The sequence below is a fragment of the Oryctolagus cuniculus genome, chromosome 11, assembly GCF_964237555.1.
Source record: "Oryctolagus cuniculus chromosome 11, mOryCun1.1, whole genome shotgun sequence".
NCBI classification, from domain to species: Eukaryota; Metazoa; Chordata; class Mammalia; order Lagomorpha; family Leporidae; genus Oryctolagus; species Oryctolagus cuniculus.
In genome coordinates, this window is record NC_091442.1 from 28,611,483 (window position 1) to 28,628,550 (window position 17,068).

General features: G+C 56.9%; 1 protein-coding gene across 2 annotated transcripts; it reads left to right on the forward strand.

Moving 5' to 3' along the window:
- Positions 1–427: 427 nt before the first annotated feature.
- ITPA (inosine triphosphatase) lies at positions 428–15,359 on the forward strand. 2 transcript variants are annotated; one of them, XM_008256243.4, is made up of 8 exons: positions 428–682; positions 6,455–6,512; positions 6,602–6,666; positions 7,255–7,328; positions 8,086–8,117; positions 9,081–9,196; positions 13,103–13,179; positions 14,891–15,359. In XM_008256243.4, exons 1-8 carry the CDS (start codon positions 617–619, stop codon positions 15,027–15,029), a joined length of 627 nt encoding a protein of 208 aa, XP_008254465.2. In that variant the 5' UTR covers positions 428–616; the 3' UTR covers positions 15,030–15,359. The 2 variants fall into 2 exon arrangements, with proteins under 2 accessions (XP_008254465.2, XP_051701188.1); XM_051845228.2 differs by lacking the exon at positions 13,103–13,179 and having other exon boundaries at positions 528–682.
- The last annotated feature ends 1,709 nt before the right edge of the window (positions 15,360–17,068 follow it).

Genomic DNA, 17,068 nt, shown 5'->3' on the forward strand with positions numbered 1-17,068 from the left:
AGTTGCCGCAGACGTTGGCAGAGCTGGCCCTGAATGTGCCCTGCTGCTCGGCCATCATCCTCTTGAAGAAAAAGGCTCCTATGCACACCTTCCTGCTGACTGAAGCTGCAGCTTCGGCTGAGATCTGCCGGCAGCTGAAAACCAGGCAGCTTCATCACGCCTGGGAGATCAAGAGCAGCCGCTCCCCATCGCGGATGATCTGTTCTCTAGCTTTAGAAAGTTATCTGTGGAGGTGAGCATTTAACAGAGAGTTAACACACGCCCCATCACGCCCCACCACAGGGCCTCGGTTCGAGTCCCTGCCCCACTTCCCGCTGGTGCACCCTAGGAGCCCCCGTCCAGCGGCCCCTCAGGCTGCCCATCTGGGAAAGGGGCGCTGGGCTCCCGAGGAGTCTAAGCAGCATCCCGGGCGCCCTGCGCGCGGACGCTTCAGCTTTCGGGTCCGTCAGCGGCTACCCTGCCGCCCCGGCCCGCCTGCAACTTCGGCTCCCGCGCTGCCCGCCCACCCCGCGGGAAGAACGGACACCAAGCCGCCCTCTTCCGGCGCTACCCGGAAGTGCTGCGCGACTCCCGGCAAAGAGGCTTCTGGGGATTGCGCGGGCTCCCGCGGCTCACCATGGCGGCCTCCTTTGTTGGGAAGAAGATCGTGTTTGTCACCGGGAACGCCAAGAAGCTGGAGGAGGTGCTGGGATGATGTGGGGGGAGGGGGTCGACCGGCAGGCGGCCGGGAATAAGGAGCCAGAAGCGGCTTCCGGGAGGAGGTGTGGCGGGAGCATGGCGAGTTGGGTCGGCCGGGAATGATGGGTCAGGACCCGGCTGCTTGGAAGGGACCGGGGCATGAGGAGGCGCCTGCCGCCCAGGAGTGGGGCCGCCCCCGGGTTGGAGAGGGATGATGGGGGCTTTGACAGATCGGGACGCGGGGCCTCTGAGGACAGTGGCGCCAGGGTAGCAATGTCTTTGTCATCTGTCTCAAAGGTCACTTACAGAGTTAGGCTCCCAGCTGGGCCCCTTCGCTGCTCTGGGACCGATCCAGATCCTGCTCCTGGTCGAGGAGTTTCGGAGACAGAGAGGGTGGGGGTCGGGGGTCTAGACTGAGAAGCCCAAGCCCGTAAATGGTCCAGAAATGTCCTCAGCCTCCCTCCTCATCTGTGAAATGGGAAGTGCAGAAAGACAGGGGTGCTACGTTTCCTCTCCTAGAGGCCCCCTCAGCGAGGGGACACATGTTAGCAAGGGAAGCGCATCACAAATGGATTTTTTTTTTTGACAGGCAGAGTGGACAGTGAGAGAGACAGAGAGAAAGGTCTTCCTTTGCCGTTGGTTCACCCTCCAATGGCCGCCACGGCCGGTGCGCTGTGGCCAGCACACCGCGCTGATCCGATGGCAGGAGCCAGGTACTTACCCTGGTCTCCCATGGGGTGCAGGGCCCAAGCACCTGGGCCATCCTCCACTGCACTCCCTGGCCACAGCAGAGAGCTGGCCTGGAAGAGGGGCAACCGGGACAGAATCCGGCGCCCCGACCGGGACTAGAACCTGGTGTGCCGGCGCCGCAAGGCGGAGGATTAGCCTAGTGAGCCGCGGCGCCGGCCCACAAATGGATTTAATCAGCTCTGCTTGCACAGGAGCAACCATTTAGAGAAAGCTCCTCCCCTTCCCCCTCTTAAAGACGTACTTATTTGAAAGGCAGGGTGACACAGACTGCTGCTTCGGTCCCCAAGTGCCCCCAACACCAGTGTAGGAACAGGCGGAAGCTAGGGTCCAGGAACAACATGCAGTCTCACCCTTGGGTGGCAGAAAACTAAAGCCCTTGGGCTTTCATCTGCTGCCTCCCAGTGCATTAGCAGAAGGCTAATCAGAGCTTGGAGCAGGGGCCTGTGCTGTGGCATTGCGGCTAAAGTTGCCTCCTGCAGCACCGGCATCCCATATGGGCACCAGTTTAAGGCCTGGCTGCTCCACTTCCAATCCAGCTCCCTGCTAACAGCCTGTGAAAAGGAGAATGGCGCAATGCTTGGGCCCCTGCCACCCATGTGGGAGGCCTGCAAGAAGCTCCTGGCTTTGGCCTGGCCCAGCCCCTGAACCAGAGTATGAAAGATTTCTCTCTCCCCTGCAACTTTCAAATATATATAAAAGTGTGGAGTAGCCAGTACTCAGACCAGGCACTCAGCCGGCGCCGCGGCTCACTAGGCTAATCCTCCGCCTTGCGGCGCCGGCACACCAGGTTCTAGTCCCGGTCGGGGCGCCGGATTCTGTCCCGGTTGCCCCTCTTCCAGGCCAGCTCTCTGCTGTGGCCTGGGAGTGCAGTGGAGGATGGCCCAAGTACCTGGGCCCTGCACCCCATGGAAGACCAGAAGTACCTGGCTCCTGCCTTCGGATCAGCGTGGTGCGCCAGCCGCAGCGCGCTGGCCGCGGTGGCCATTGGAGGTGAACCAAAGGCAAAGGAAGACCTTTCTGTCTCTCTCACTGTCCACTCTGTAAAAAAAACAAACAAACAAAAAAACAAAAACCAACAGACCAGGCACTCTGATATGGAATGCAGGTGTGCCAAGTGGGAGACTTAGTTTACTTGGCAGTATTTGCCTGGAATCTCTCATTTTTCTGCTTAGATTTGATGAAGCATGGCCAAATGTGTTAGAAATGTGATTGGACAGCCAGCGCCTCAGCTCACTAGGCTAATCCTCTGCCTGCAGTGCCGGCACCCCGGGTTCTATTCCCAGTTGGGGCGCCGGATTCTGTCCCGGTTGCTCCTCTTCCAGTCCAGCTCTCTGCTGTGGCCCGGAAAGGCAGTGGAGGATGGCTCAAGTGCTTGGGCCCTGCACCCCGTGGGAGACCAGGAGGGGGCACTTGGCTCCTGGCTTCGGATCAGCGCAGCGTGCCAGCCACAGCACGCCGGCCCTGGCGGCAATTTGGGGGGTGAACCAGCGGAAAAAGGAAGAACTTTCTCTCTGTCTCTCTCTCTCACTGTCTAACTCTGCCTGTCAAAAAAAAAAAAAAAAAAAAAAGAAAGAAATGTGATTGGACAAAGGCTATATAATCCAATGCCTTTACGTCTGTGTGCAGCATTTCTTCCTTATCAGAAAAATAGGCTCCTTCTGAGATTTTTTTTTTTTTTTTTTTTAAGATTTATTTAGGCCGGTGCCGTGGCTCAGTAGGCTAATCCTCCGCCTTGCGGCACCGGCACACTGGGTTCTAGTCCCAGTCGGGGCGCCGGATTCTGTCCTGGTTGCCCCTCTTCCAGGCCAGCTCTCTGCTCTGGCCAGGGGCCAGGGAGTGCAGTGGAGGATGACCCAAGTGCTTGGGCCCTGCACCTGCATGTTAGACCAGGAGAAGCACCTGGCTCCTTGCTTCGGATCAGCGTGGTGTGTTGGCCACAGTGTGCCGGCCACGGCAGCCGTTGGAGGGTGAACCAACGGCAAAAGGAAGACCTTTCTCTCTGTCTCTTTCACTGTCCACTCTGCCTGTCAAAAATAAAAAAAAATAATAAAAATTAAAAAAAAAAATTTGATTTGGCCAGTGCCGTGGCTCACTAGGCTAATCCTCCACCTTGTGGCGCCGGCACACCGGGTTCTAGTCCCAGTCGGGGCGCCGGATTCTGTCCCGGTTGCCCCTCTTCCAGGCCAGCTCTCTGCTGTGGCCCGGGAAGGCAGTGGAGGATGGCCCAAGTGCTTGGGCCCTGCACCCCATGGGAGACCAGGAGAAGCACCTAGCTCCTGCCATCAGATCAGTGCGGTGCGCCGGCCGCAGCGGCCATTAGAAGGTGAACCAACGGCAAAGGAAGACCTTTCTCTCTGTCTCTCTCTCTCACTGTCCACTCTTCCTGTCAAAAAAAAAAAAAAAAAGATTTATTTATTTATTTGAAAGGCAGAGTTACAGAGAGGCAGAGAGAGAGGTCTTCCATCCGCTGGTTCACTCCCCAAATATCTACCACAGCCACAGCTGGGAAGCCAGGAGCCAGGAGCTTGCTCCAGGTCTCCCACACAGGTGCAGGGGCCCAAGGACTTGGGCCATCCTCCACTGCTTTCCCAGGCCTTAGCAGAGAGCTGGATCGGAAGTGGAGCAGCTGGGACTTGAACAGGTACCCATGTGAGATGCCAGCACTGCAGGCGGTGGCTTTACCCACTATGCCACAGCACTGGTCCTGAGATGGGGTTCTTTTTAAAGATTTATTTACTTGAAAGGCAGAGATCTTCTATCTGCTGGTTCACTCCGAAAATGACTCATGGCTGGGGCCAGCTCCCAGACAGGCAGGGCGATATTAGAGTAGTATTTTTAGGATTTGTGGCCTGCTTTGGGGAAAAGGGGTTTTAGTTTCTGTGACCTGCATTGGGAAATTCTATTTTCTCTGGCTTCCCTTGAGGGGAGCAAGCAGCAGAAAGACAGGGAAGTTTAGAGAAAGGCTTTGCTGTTTGAGTCTTCTTCAGGGCCCCAAAGAGCCATGCTTTGGGGGATTATTTTCTGAGCCCCAGCAGAATGATGTGGGGCATCTGCTGTGTAGAAGACTAAAGAAGGCTTTGGGCCCAGTCTCTTACAGGGAGCGTGCGGCTAGCCGAGAGGACTGCTGGGATCAGAGATACGGAGCCCACGCAGGCTGCTCCCTGGCCATACCCACAGGCCGGGAGGATGCCCCTGACATCCTCGTCCTGTTAGCTGGCTGCTCCTCCTGTGGGGCTTTCTGCTGTATTCCCTGCTGGTAGAGGGGACAATGAGGCTTCGATGGACTGTGCTTGGATCAAAGGTTTGCCCCATGCAGCAGGCACTGTGGCACAGCAGGTTAAGCCACTGTTTGGGACGCCTGCATCCTCTATCAGTGCTGGTTCAAGTCCCCGCTACGCCTCTGCTGATACATCCTGGGAGGAACAGATGATGGCTCAAGTACTTGGGTCCCTGCCACCCCTGTGAACCTGGATGGAGTTGCAGGCTCCTGGCTCTGGCCTAGCCCAGCCCGCGCTCTTTTGTAGGCATTTGGGGAATGAACCAGTAGATGGAAGATCTTTCTCTCATTTTCTCTGTGTTGTTCAGCCTTTCAAGTGGAATTAAATAAACATAAAGGGGAGGGTAGTTGCCCCAACTCAGTCAGCCATATCCAAGGAGGTGGGACCTATGTAGGAGTCAGAGGGTGACCGTCACAGAATGTATCTGAGGCAGGCCAAGGGGTGCAGTCATGACTGATGGCAGGCAGGGTGGCCTTCTCAGGAGCCATAGCCCCGTGCTGACGAAGGGTTTGGGAATCCTGAGAACAACCAGTGAGGCAGACAGTGAGTGCCGCCCCGAACAGTCCATGCCGGATGCCAGACCTCAAACCTCTCTCTGAGAACATGGGTCTCCCACATTTGAAGAAGGCGCTGGGGGTAGGTGCTGGGTGTGGGCGCTGGGTGCAGCAGTTAAGACACTGCCTCGGATGCCTGTGTCCCTTATGTCACAGTGCCAGGTTCAAGTCCTGGGTCTGCTTCTAGTTCCAGCTTCTTGCTAATGCGCACTCCGGGAGGCAGTAGTGATATCTCGAGTATTTGGGTCCCTGCACCACATGGGAGACTAGATTGAGTGAGTTCTGGGCTCCTGACTTTAGCCTGGTTCAGCTCCAGCTGCCGTGGGCATCTGGGCGACTGAACCAGCCGATGAGAGATCTCTGTTTTTCTCTGTCTCTCTGCCTTTCAAATAAATGAAAATTAAAGGGGCTGGTGCTGTAGCACAGCGGGTTAACGCTCTGGCCTGAAGCGCCGGCATCCCATATGGGCGCCAGTTCAAGTCCCAGCTGCTCCGCTTCCGATCCAGCTCTCTGCCATGGCCTGAGAAAGCAGTAGAGGATGACCCAAGTGCTTGGGTCCCTGCACTCTTGTGGGAGACCTGGAAGAAGCTCTGGCTCCTGCCTTCGGATTGGCGCAGCTCCAGCCATTGCAGCCAATTGGGGAGTGAACCAACAGATGGAAGACCTCCCTCCCTTTCTCTCTCTCTCTCTCTTTGTCTCTGTCTCTGTCTCTCTCTGCCTCTCCTCTCTCTGTGTAACTCTGACTTTCAAATAAAATATCTTAAAAAAAAAAGAAAATTAAAAAGAAAAAAGGCTACATTTTGATTAGGTGTCAGTGAACCAGCGCCCATATGGGATGCTGGCACTGCAGGCAGCAGCTTTACTTACTACGCCACAGCACCAGCCCCTGTCAGGGAAAATAAATATTTATCTCCCTATCCGAGTTTGCAGTCCTCCTGAATGGTGGGTAGCCACTGGCCTAGGCGGATGAGTGTGGTTTCTGAGAGCCTTGAGAAGGGAAGCGGGTGAACTGGCTAGGGGTTGGGTTGGCACCAGCAGAGAGCTGAAGGAAGAGGAGCAGCGGAGTGAGGGGCGCTCTCACCTGCTGGGATGGCCCTGGGGGACTGGCGGGAGAGCACCTGCTGGGAAGGGTGGTGACAGCTGTGGCACGGGCGTGCAGGCGATGGTGGTGAATGTTCTTTCATTTTGGAACAGGTCATTCAGATCCTAGGAGATAAGTTTCCGTGCACTTTGGAGGCACAGAAAATTGACCGTATGTCTGATTTTGTTTCAATTTTCAAAGATATTTTGATTTCTCTGTCTTTGGGTGGCCTGACTGTGTGTGTCTGTTTCCCTGATAAGTGCCGGAGTACCAGGGAGAGCCGGATGAGATCTCCATACAGAAGTGTCAGGAGGCGGCTCGCCAGGTGTGTGTTCTACGCTTGTCCCTCTTGGTCCTCGTCCTGGTGGCTCCTGGGGACAGGCAGACGTGGTAGAGTGGGAACAGTTTTTGTGACTTCAGGGATCTGCCCAGACCCAGCAAGGCAGGAGTCGTTACTGTTGGCCTTGGAGCACTCTCCCATTCCCACCCTCGACGGCATGCTGTCTCTGCCTCATACACACATACACACACATGCACGCACACACACACATGCATGCACACACACACACACTGACACACACATTCTCTGCCCCCCCCCCCCCCCCGCCTCTCTTGCAATTCCCAAAGACATACATTTCAGCCCCACCTGCTCCCCACATCATCCTCGCCTGCCCTGCACCTCCCTGGGGAGCTGAGCAGGAGCACTGTAGGAAGAGCCAGGCTGTTCGGGTGTGAATCCCAGCGCTTCCCTTGCTGGTTTTGGTGTCGTCATCTCTGAGAAACAGCCGAGATGAGTTACTGGCTCTGGGTGGGCTTCTGTCAGCTGTGCTTGGCCCCAGCCTGGCGGCCTTGGCGTTCGGGGCAGAGATGGAGCCTGCTCCTGGTCTCAGGGCTCCATGTCCTCGTGCTGCAGGTGCAGGGACCCGTGCTGGTGGAGGACACCTGTCTGTGCTTCAACGCCCTCGGCGGACTCCCCGGCCCCTACATGTGAGTGCCCTGGCCCCCCCCCCCCCCCCCGCTGGGCCTCGCCGCAGCAGCACCAGGACTGCAGCGATCGGTTAGCGGACCCCGCGGGCCATTCACCGTCTTGGCATCAGCGAGGATATTTCAGATCGTCCAGGGGAGGGTTAGGGGTACAAGGAGAGGCGGCCCTTTCCTTCGTGCGTGAGAATGTGGTTGTGTAAGTCGATGGGAAACGGGCGCCCACCCATCGAGGAGCACATTCATAGATCGGTTTCAGGAAAGAGGAAATAAGGAGGTTGGGATCTAAAAACTGATTTCTTAAAAACCGTTTAGTGCGTGGTCCCCCTCGGAAGGTCTTTGTGAGTGTCTAGGACGCAGATACCCCAGTGTGCGGCCCCCGCTGGGCTTGGGGGCACACGTGTGGAGGTGCTGGTGCTGGGTTCGCGCGTGTGTCTCGAGCTCGCGGCTGACCAGGCAGTCTGCCAAGGCAGCAGCGTCCACACGAAGCCCCGCGGGGTGTGCTGCACACCTGTGCCCACACTCTCGGGCCCTTTTAGTGTTTGGCAGTCTGGGGACTGTGGAGCGTCACCACATGCATTATTGGGTCTTCCGTATGTCGCCTGTTGGCCTTCGTCCCCTTTTTCCTCGTTAGATTCTTGCTCTGCATTTGGGTTGGAGCTGTTTGTTTGCGTTTGCCCGCCCTCGCTGGCCTGGCGCACGGGTCTCGGTAGAGGGGACGTCCGCCCGGCCCTGCGTCTGACCGCCTTTACTTCTCTTGCAGAAAGTGGTTTCTGGAGAAGCTGAAGCCTGAAGGTATTCTCCCCTCTGCCGCTCCCCCACGTCTGTTGAGCGCTGGGGATCCGGGTGCCCCAGCTGCTAATCAGCAGTTCCGCGCGCAGCCCCTACCTTTTCCCTGTCCGTAACCTGCCGCTCACACCTGCCTGATTGCAGAGTATCCAAGGTGGGGGAGGGGCTGGCGGGAGCTGTGACTGAGGGACAAAGGGGCTGAAGTTGATTGTGGGTCTCGAGGGACTTGACCCTGGCAGTTGCCTGCTGGCTTGACCTCGGCCAGGGGCTGGCCTAAGGCTCAGGGGCAGCTCCCCGGAGGCCCCGGCAATTCGTGCCCTTCACTCACAGGTGTAGGCCAAAACGCTCCCTGCTTTGGGTGCTTTGAAAACGCTTGCTGTGATGAGCGTGTCAGACCTACCCAACAGTGGACTAGAATGACCATACATGTATGTAGCTGCTGTTTGTCAATTAAAACAAGAAAATGAGCAGTGGGGTAGTGAACCCCATTCCCCATCACCCACCCAGCTTCCCGGTGATCAGCACCAGGCCTGTCTCACGACATCTGTACCCACCCACCCCACTTGGCCCCCCACACATAATTTTTTCCCAGTCCAGTATTTTAAAGCAAATCCCAAAGTCATCTCTTTGAAGTTCTTCAGCCTATTATCTCTACAAGATGACAAAGCATTAACCAGCTGGAGTAACAATAATTTCTTAGTATTGTGTGATCACTTGCAGATTCCCTTGGTGGTAGCGGAAAGCCTTTTACAGGTGAACCAAGAGCCACCCTGCATGGGCAGATTTCCTGTGTATCGCAAAGCCTGTGCCAGGGGAGCCTTCCCTACTCGCAGCCTTCAGCTTCGAACCCGGTGCCCTCACCCCATCCAGTTTGGGGGCTCCTCCCTCCCCTCCCTTGGGGGGCTTCCAGGGACAGTGTAGGAAGTGGGCAGGACAGGTGCACTGAGCCCTCACTGCACTCGCCCGCAGGTCTCCACCAGCTCCTGGCCGGCTTCGAGGACAAGTCAGCCTATGCGCTCTGCACATTCGCCTTCAGCACCGGGGACCCCAGCGAGCCCGTGCGCCTGTTCCGGGGCCGGACCTCGGTGCGTACCCACCCGCCTGTTGTTGTTCCCGCACTTGCCACCAGAGGGCGCTCCAGCAGAGTCGACTGCCCCCCGGGTCTTGCTGAGAGGCTCCCGGTGATGCCAGTCCTGAAGCTTCCCTGACCCGTGGGCTCCTGAGGCCAGGTCTGCCTGACAGACCCGGATCTCGCGCTGTGCTTAGAGGCCAACTACACACTGACGGTGCCTACCCCCAACCCCCCTCAGCCCGGGCTTCTCCAAGCTGCCAAGGCTGCAGCCACCTTTGACTGTCTCACATCCTTCCTGACCTTATGTGCATGTAGAATCTTAATTCTCACTCGGACTCCTTCCTCCTCCGGCTGCTGTTCAGCCCCCACGCCCGCCTGTCAGACCCCGGGGTGCAGCTGCTTCTCTCAGGGTCTGGAAGACTCAGGCCAACCAGCTCCCCCGGCCCCTTCTATTCTCCTGCGGCAGGAAGAATGTCCCCCTCCGCTCGGGGTAAAAGCCGGAGGCTCTGCGGGGGCTGCCCACTCGGACTCCTTCTGCCTTGTTGCTTCCACGTGTGTTGGAGGTGGTGGTGACGGCGGGGGTGGGAACGTGGCACTGAGCTGCGTCTGAGTGTGCGGTGCGGCGGCAGCCAGCACGTCCACATGCCGCGCCCCGGGTCGCCAGGGCTCTTCCTCCTGCCCATCTGAAACTCACTGAGCAACTCGCCCTGTCGCACTCCGCAGCCCCCAGCAGCCCTCATTCTCCTTATTTCTGAGTGACCACTTTCCAGTCCTCGTAGAAGTACAGTCATAGACTGCTGCCCTCATGTGAGTGACGTGGGTCACTTAGCATAGTGGCCTCAACGTCCATCCATGTCACCGCGGACGGCAGTATTTCCTACAATCTTATTTTTTTTTTTAATATTTCTTTATTTAAAAGTCAGAGTTACAGAGAGAGGGGAGGAGAGACAGAGAGAGAGAGAGAGAGGTCTTCCACCTCTGGTTCACTGCCCAACTCTGCAACAGCCAACGCTGGGCCAGGCTGAAGCCAAGAGCCAGGAGCTTCATCCGGGTCTCCCACAGTGGTGACAAGGCCCAGACATTGGTGCCATCTTCTGCTGCCTTTCCCAGGCCATCAGCAGGGAGTAGCCAGGACACCAGCTGGCACCCATATGGGATGCTGGCATCACAGGCGGCAGCTTAGGGTGCTACGCCACAGTGCGGGCTCCAATTTCCTTCAATCTTAAGGTGGAATAATATTCTACTGTGTGCCTAGACTGTATTTTCTTTATCCCTTTTCCATTTGTGGACATGTAGGTACCTCTTGGCTATTGTGAGTAATGTTGCAGTGAACGTGGGAGTGCAGAGAAGTTTTCACAATCCTTTTCCCAGTTATTTGAGATAAAAACCCAGAAGTGCAACTGGTGGATCGTATTGCCTAGTCAAAGTTGTTTTTTTGTTTGTTTGTTTGTTTAAGATTTATATATTTATTTGAAAGTCAGAGTTACACAGAGAGAGAAGGAGAGGCAGAGAGAGAGAGAGAGAGAGGTCTTCCATTTGCTGGTTCACTCCCCAGTTGGCCACAATGGCTGGAGCTGCACCAGTCTGAAGCCAGGAGCCAGGAGCTTCTTCCAGGTCTCCCATGCAGGTGTAGGGCCCCAGGACTTGGGCCATCTTTTGCTGCTTTCCCAGGCCACAGCAGAGCTGGATCAGAAGTGGAGCAGCCGGGACTTGAACCAGCGCCCATATGGGATGCTGGCGCCTCAGGCGGAAGCTTAACCTACTACGCTACAGTGCCAGCCCCCTGGTTAAATGATCACAAATCAGTTGTGTTCTGCTTTCACAGAAATGTCCACTTCTCTCGAAAGCTCAGAAATGTGACCACCCCTTCCTGGGGGTGCCTGAGCGCAGCTGCCCTGTTTACATGCTCACCATGGTCCTTTCCGTTCCCTGTCATCGCTCTGCTTCGTGGACTTGGTTCCTTGCCAGCCCTGTTTCTTCATCTTGTTCTGCTCTCACCTGTCCACTCCCTGTCCACTCTGCCGCACTGGACGACCTCGTCCACTCCGGCATGTCAGCCACACTGTGCTTCCAGCAGGTCAGATGTGCCAGGACCTTCGCCTCGCCTGGTCCGCGCCTGCCCTATGTGGCCAAAGCATCCCGTCCTCACGATGGCCTTCCCCGGGCTTCCCATCCAAGTCACTCCATCTGCCCTTCTGGAGCTCAGCACCCTGTTCCCTTTGAGGCACTTTGCATGTGGCGATCATCAATTTGCTTACCGGGGTGATGCCTGTTTTGCTTAAGCAATCCATGGTCGGAAGGCAGGGCTAGGCCTGCTGTGCCCCTGGTGCTGAGGGCACTGCCTGGCCCGCTGAAGCTGCTCAAGCGGGTGAGGTTCAGAGAGGGTCAGTAACTGGCCTTGGGCACACAGCCTCCCCCCTGGAAGAAGCAGAGATCACCTTTGAGCTGCATCACTTGACCTTGTGAGGCTAATCCCCATTGTCTGTCGCCTTGTATGTTTTAGGCTAGGTTTTTTTTTTTTTTACTTTGATGACAACATGACATGTCACTGTATTGGTTCTCTCATGTGGGATTTGCCTATGGCAGCCAGTGTTTAGTTTTTTTAGACATGTATTTGTTTTTATTTATTTGAAAGAGAAAGATATCTTCCATCTGCTGGCTTCACTCCCCAGATGGCTGCAACAGCCAGGGCTGGGCCAGGCCAAAGCCAGGAGCCAGGAACTCCATCCATGTCTCAAATGTGGGCCACGGGGACTCAACTGTTTGAGCCATTATCTGTTGGTGCATGTTAGCATTAAGCTGGATTGGAACCAGAGGCGAGACTGAACCAGGCACTCCCATATGAGATGCAAGTGGCCCAACACTCACTCAACACAGTGTCACTGGCCTGGCCCCGCCCCCACCCCCACCCTCCATGTGCTGAGCTCTTGTGAGCTGGGCGCTGCTGTGTTTCCTTCATTGTTGGAGCGCCTCTTGGGTTTGAGAAATGCTGTATCAGCAGCAGGCGGAGGGATTGTCTGCAAAAGACCCTTCCCAGGAGAAAAATATTTTTTGAAAGATTATTTATTTGAAAGGTATAGTTAGAGGCAGAGAGAGAGAGAGAGATTCTTCTGTCCACTGATTCACTCCCCAGATGGCCGCAACGGCTGGAGCTGGGCCAATCTGAAGCCAGGAGCCAGGAGCTTCTGAGTCTTCCACACAGGTGCAGGGGCCCAAGCACTTGGGCCATCTTCCACTGCTTTTCCAGGCCATAGCAGAGAGCTGGATCAGGAGTGGGGCAGCTGGGGCTTGAACCAACACCCAAATAGGATGCCAGCACTGCAGGCGGTGGTTTTACCCGCTACGCCACAGGGCCAGCCCCTCTTTCGTCATTTAGACACAGACTGAACTGCCACCCACTGGTTCACTCCCCAAATGCCCACAATATCTGGGGCTGGGAACAGGTTGCCCTGATGGGTCGGAGGGGCCCAAGTACTTGAGCCATCACCTGCTGCCTCCCAGGGTTAGCAGGAAACTGGGATCTAGAGCAGAGCCAGGACTCGAACCCTGGTACTCTGGTAGCACAACATAACCGCTGTGTTCACCAGTGGGCCAGACAGCAGCCCCAGAAATTGCCTTCTGTCAGTGTCCCAAAGTTGACTCATTTTCCTTCAGTGAGGTCACAGGTCGTCAAATGTGAGGTGGCCCCTGTAGGATTAGTGGACCAACTGAGTACGAGGGCCACCCTGCGTGTGCGTGGAGGGCTGCCCTGCTCTGCTCTGCACTTTATTTATGTAGTCAGCAAGCATTTACAAGCACTACATATCCTTTGAACCTGCGTCGTGAGTAAATATGATTTAGGCAAATCTACACACTAGCCCAGTGCACGCTGGTGCATATCCTCTACGCCCAGTGACACACCTGCCCCCTTCTTTGGCAGGGCCGGATTGTGGTACCTCGAGGCTCCCGGGACTTTGGCTGGGACCCCTGCTTTCAGCCTGATGGATATGAGCAGACGTAAGAACCCCGATGTCTCCCCGGGTGTAGGGCTGGGCCTGTGCCTCGCCCTGCTGCAGGCATGTGGGTGGGGGCGGGCACGGGCTCTGAGGATGCCGTTCCGGCTGAAGGCAGCTGTGCTGGGATGGACACCAGGAATCTGGGTGGCCCAGTCCTCCGCAGAGGAGGCAGCCATGCGGAGCTGAGTCTGGGCTCTGGGCCTCTGGTCCACTTGGGAGCAGCTGTGTGACCAGTGGCTTCCCTCCTCGCCTTGGCCTGTCATTTACAAACCTGACAGTTTTGTAGATTCCTCAACTCCCCATCAAGGCCACACACTGACTGTTATTGGAATTGGGCTTTCTAGGCCTGGGCGGTGTAGCCTGGGGCCTGGCAGAGCTAAGGACACTGAAGCTGTGCTGCCCAAGGGAGCTGTTTGGTGACAGAAATGTTCTGTGTCTGCACTGTCCACGTGGCCAGCCACCAGCCCCATGTGGGACAGCTGAAATGGGGCGAGACTGAAGAACCGAAATTACTCTAATTCAGTTGTCATTCCTCTGAATAGTCACATGTGGCTAGTGGCAGCTGGACTGGACACATAGGGATGAAGGTCACAGGGGAGTGGGTTATTGCCTCGCCAGAGTCCTGGCATAGAGGCTGGGCCCCCGGCCAGCGGCTCTGTTCTCGGCCCGTCCACTGCATTGGAGGAGCTGCTGTGTTTGCTGTGTCAGGCCTCACTGTTTCCTGTCAACAGAGGACAAAGCTGATCAAACACACAGCTCATCCCTGTCCCCAGCTTCCCTTGACAACTTTTGGACATGCCAGAGCGAGGTGTTTTTATTATTATTTTATTTGGAAAACAGGCAGAGATCTCCCACCCACTGGCCCAATCCCCGAATGCCTGCATGCAGTAGCAGGGCTGGGCCAGGGTGAAGCCAGGAGCCAGGACTCCATCCAGGTGTCCCAGAGGGGCGGAAGGGATCCGGCCACTTCAGCGATCACCTGCTGCCTCCTGTGCCTTAGCGGGAAGCTGAGGTCAAAACTGCAGCGAGGACTCCCGCCTACGCACTCTGACGTGGGATGCAGGCGTCCCAAGTGGTGTCTTTTTTTGTTTGTTTGTTTTTATTATTTGAAAGAGAAAGATCTTCCATTACCTGGTTCACTCCCCAAATCCCTCCAACAGCCAGGGGTGGGCCAGGCGAAGCAGTCATCAGGAACTCCATTCAGGTCCGCGTGGGTGTCAGGGACCCAAGTACTTGAGCCGTCTGCCGCTGCCTGGGCTCATTAGCAGGAAGCTGGATCAGAAGCAGAGTAGCTGGCTTCACTCGCTGTGCCACAGTGTCTGCTCCCAAGGAGGTGTGTTGATCAGTCCGTCGAAGCCCCGCCCCCAGGGGCAGGCACCTGGCGCAGTGGCTGAGATGCTTGGACGCAGCATCCCGAGTGCCTGCGTGAGCTCTGGCTCTGCTTCCTGCCAGCGCACACCCTGGGAGTTGGGTCCCTGCCACCCATGTGGGAGACCTCAGTTGAGTTCCTGGCTCTTGGCTGTTAGAGGCGTTTGAGGCATGACCAATCGATGGAAGGTCTCTGTCTGCCTTTCAAATGAAGAATGAGAGATAGACAGACAGACAGATGATAGATTAACTGCCTCCCGGGGCTGGGGGCTCGGAGCGTGGGCTGGGCTGGGGGGTGCCCACAGTCGGCCAGGCTCCGTCACAGCTCTTGCTGTCCTCCCCAGGTATGCAGAGATGCCCAAGGCTGAGAAGAACGCCATCTCGCACCGCTTCAAGGCCCTGCTGGCCCTGCAGGAGTACTTCGGCAGCCTGACTCCTCCTGGGGCCGCAGGAGCCCCTGGCCATGGATCCGGCGAGAGCTAGCCCAAGACCTCCGCCAGCAGGCAGGCACCCCCTTGAAAAGTGCTTCCTTCACTGTTCTCTCCTCCCGCGGGTGTCGGGGCAGCCTCACCACCAGCCCTGTCCAGAGGAGCAGCTGGTTCTGCTTAAGAAACTGGGCAAGCTGCCCCCAAGGCAGTGATCCCTCCTGCAGCCTCCAGGCCTGGGGTCCTGGAAGGACGACCGTGGTGTTGAAACTGGCCATGGCAGGACTGAAGGCGTGGGGAAGACCAAACAGCCTTAGATATTTTGAAAATGCAACGGTAATTCCCGGAGGCACTTGTTTCCAAAATAAATCAGATGTATCTACGTGAACCCTGCCCTGGGCTGCTGGCTGTGCCCCGAGTCCCCGACAGGTGCAGGAAGCCTTGTGGGTAGGGCTGGCGGGCCGGGGCCGTGTTTGCCTGCCCTTGCTGGCTGCAGCCACACTTCTGCTTGTGTTCCTTCCTCTCATAAGAAGGAACGTGTCTTCTTCCATGCCACATCCACGCTGTCTGCCCACCCATTAGGAGATGCCACCACCCAGCAGGCCGCCATGGTGTTTGCCAGGCTGAGAAGGTGGGCAGCATGGATGGCCCACCGCTGTCCCTTTATGTTGCTGTCCAGTAGAGCAGCTCAAAGGTTGGCTTGTGATGGTGCCAAGTGCATCTTCCTTGTGGGGAGGGGCACGGAGTCCTTGACTCGAGGGGGGTTGACATGACTCGGTTCAGCCTGGAGCCTGGAGGCTGGAGGCCCTCACCAAGACATAGCTTAGCTGCCTCCAGCCCTTCCTGGGCCCCTAGAAAAGCCAATCTCTGAGAGGGACTTAGGGGGCCCAGGCATCCACTTTGAGTAGACCATTCTCTGGCTAGGAGTGCCCAACCCCAAGGACATGCAGAGCACGGGGCAGGGGCCACTTCCAGTCTCACCTCTGCTCAGAGCTCACAGTGTTCCCTTAGGTCCTTAGTCCTCAACCCTGCCCAGATGGCCTCAAGCCTGGCCTTAAGAGTTCTGAGAACAGTCTCTGGCCTGTGGCAGTGCACGTGGGTGGTCAGAACATTCCCCCACTGCCGCACTCCCTGTCGCCCAGCTCGGCTGCTTTCCTGGGAAGTGCCTGTGCCCCCATCCAACTTCCCGAGTGGTCTCAGGCAAGTGATATCTGGCAGGCCTGCCTGGGTCACTCTAGATGGAGTGTCACCTGCAGGCAATGCCCAGGCCACTAGGGAGGGGGTGCCAAAGAATCCCAGGGCATGCTTGGGTGGGCGTGGCACAGAGCTTGGGGCAGGGCCCCCTTGTTTGCTGCTCAGCTCCTTCTGACCTGGGCACATGCTATTACCACCTCCCCCCACCCGCTTTTTTTTAAGGTTTATGTATTTATTTGGAAGGCAGAGTGACAGAGACCTTCCGACTACTGGTTCCCTCAAATGCCCTCCAGAGCCCGGAGCCCCATCTAAGCCGCATGCGGGTGGAGGGACTCAGTGCTTGGCCATCCTTGGCCACCTCCTGGGCATATCAGCAGGAAAGTGAATGGCAGGTCTCAACCCTAAGGACTCCCACGTGATAGGGGTATCCCAAGCCGCAGCGTAGCCCAGTGTACCCCAACAGCAGCCTCTTGTTGACTGCAGCCGGCCAGCCTCACAAGCAGCACTGGGAAGGCTCATGTCACTGCTGCGCTGACAGGTACACACGGACCCTGGGCAACCACCAAGCGACCAAGCCAGAAACCTGGCACCATCTCCCCTCCGTCAGGCCAAGCCCCCGTCCCACCATGCCCGTTGTCATGCCGTCACTGTGCAGTCCTGCCCCTGCCACCAGGTATAAAATCCAGGAGCCACAAAGTTCAGGCTGGCTCAGAACTGCCACCCTGACTGATGCACCCGTTTCCAGTCTCCTCTCCACTGCCAGCGCTGTCTGCCCTGATGGTCCCTCCAGGCCACAGCCCCTCCCTCCCTCCAGGCCCCTGCACTTGCTGCTCCCTGCAGGTTCCTGACAACACAGCAGAGTGAAGGCCTGGATATCCACGTTTCACTGTGGGGCCGACATCC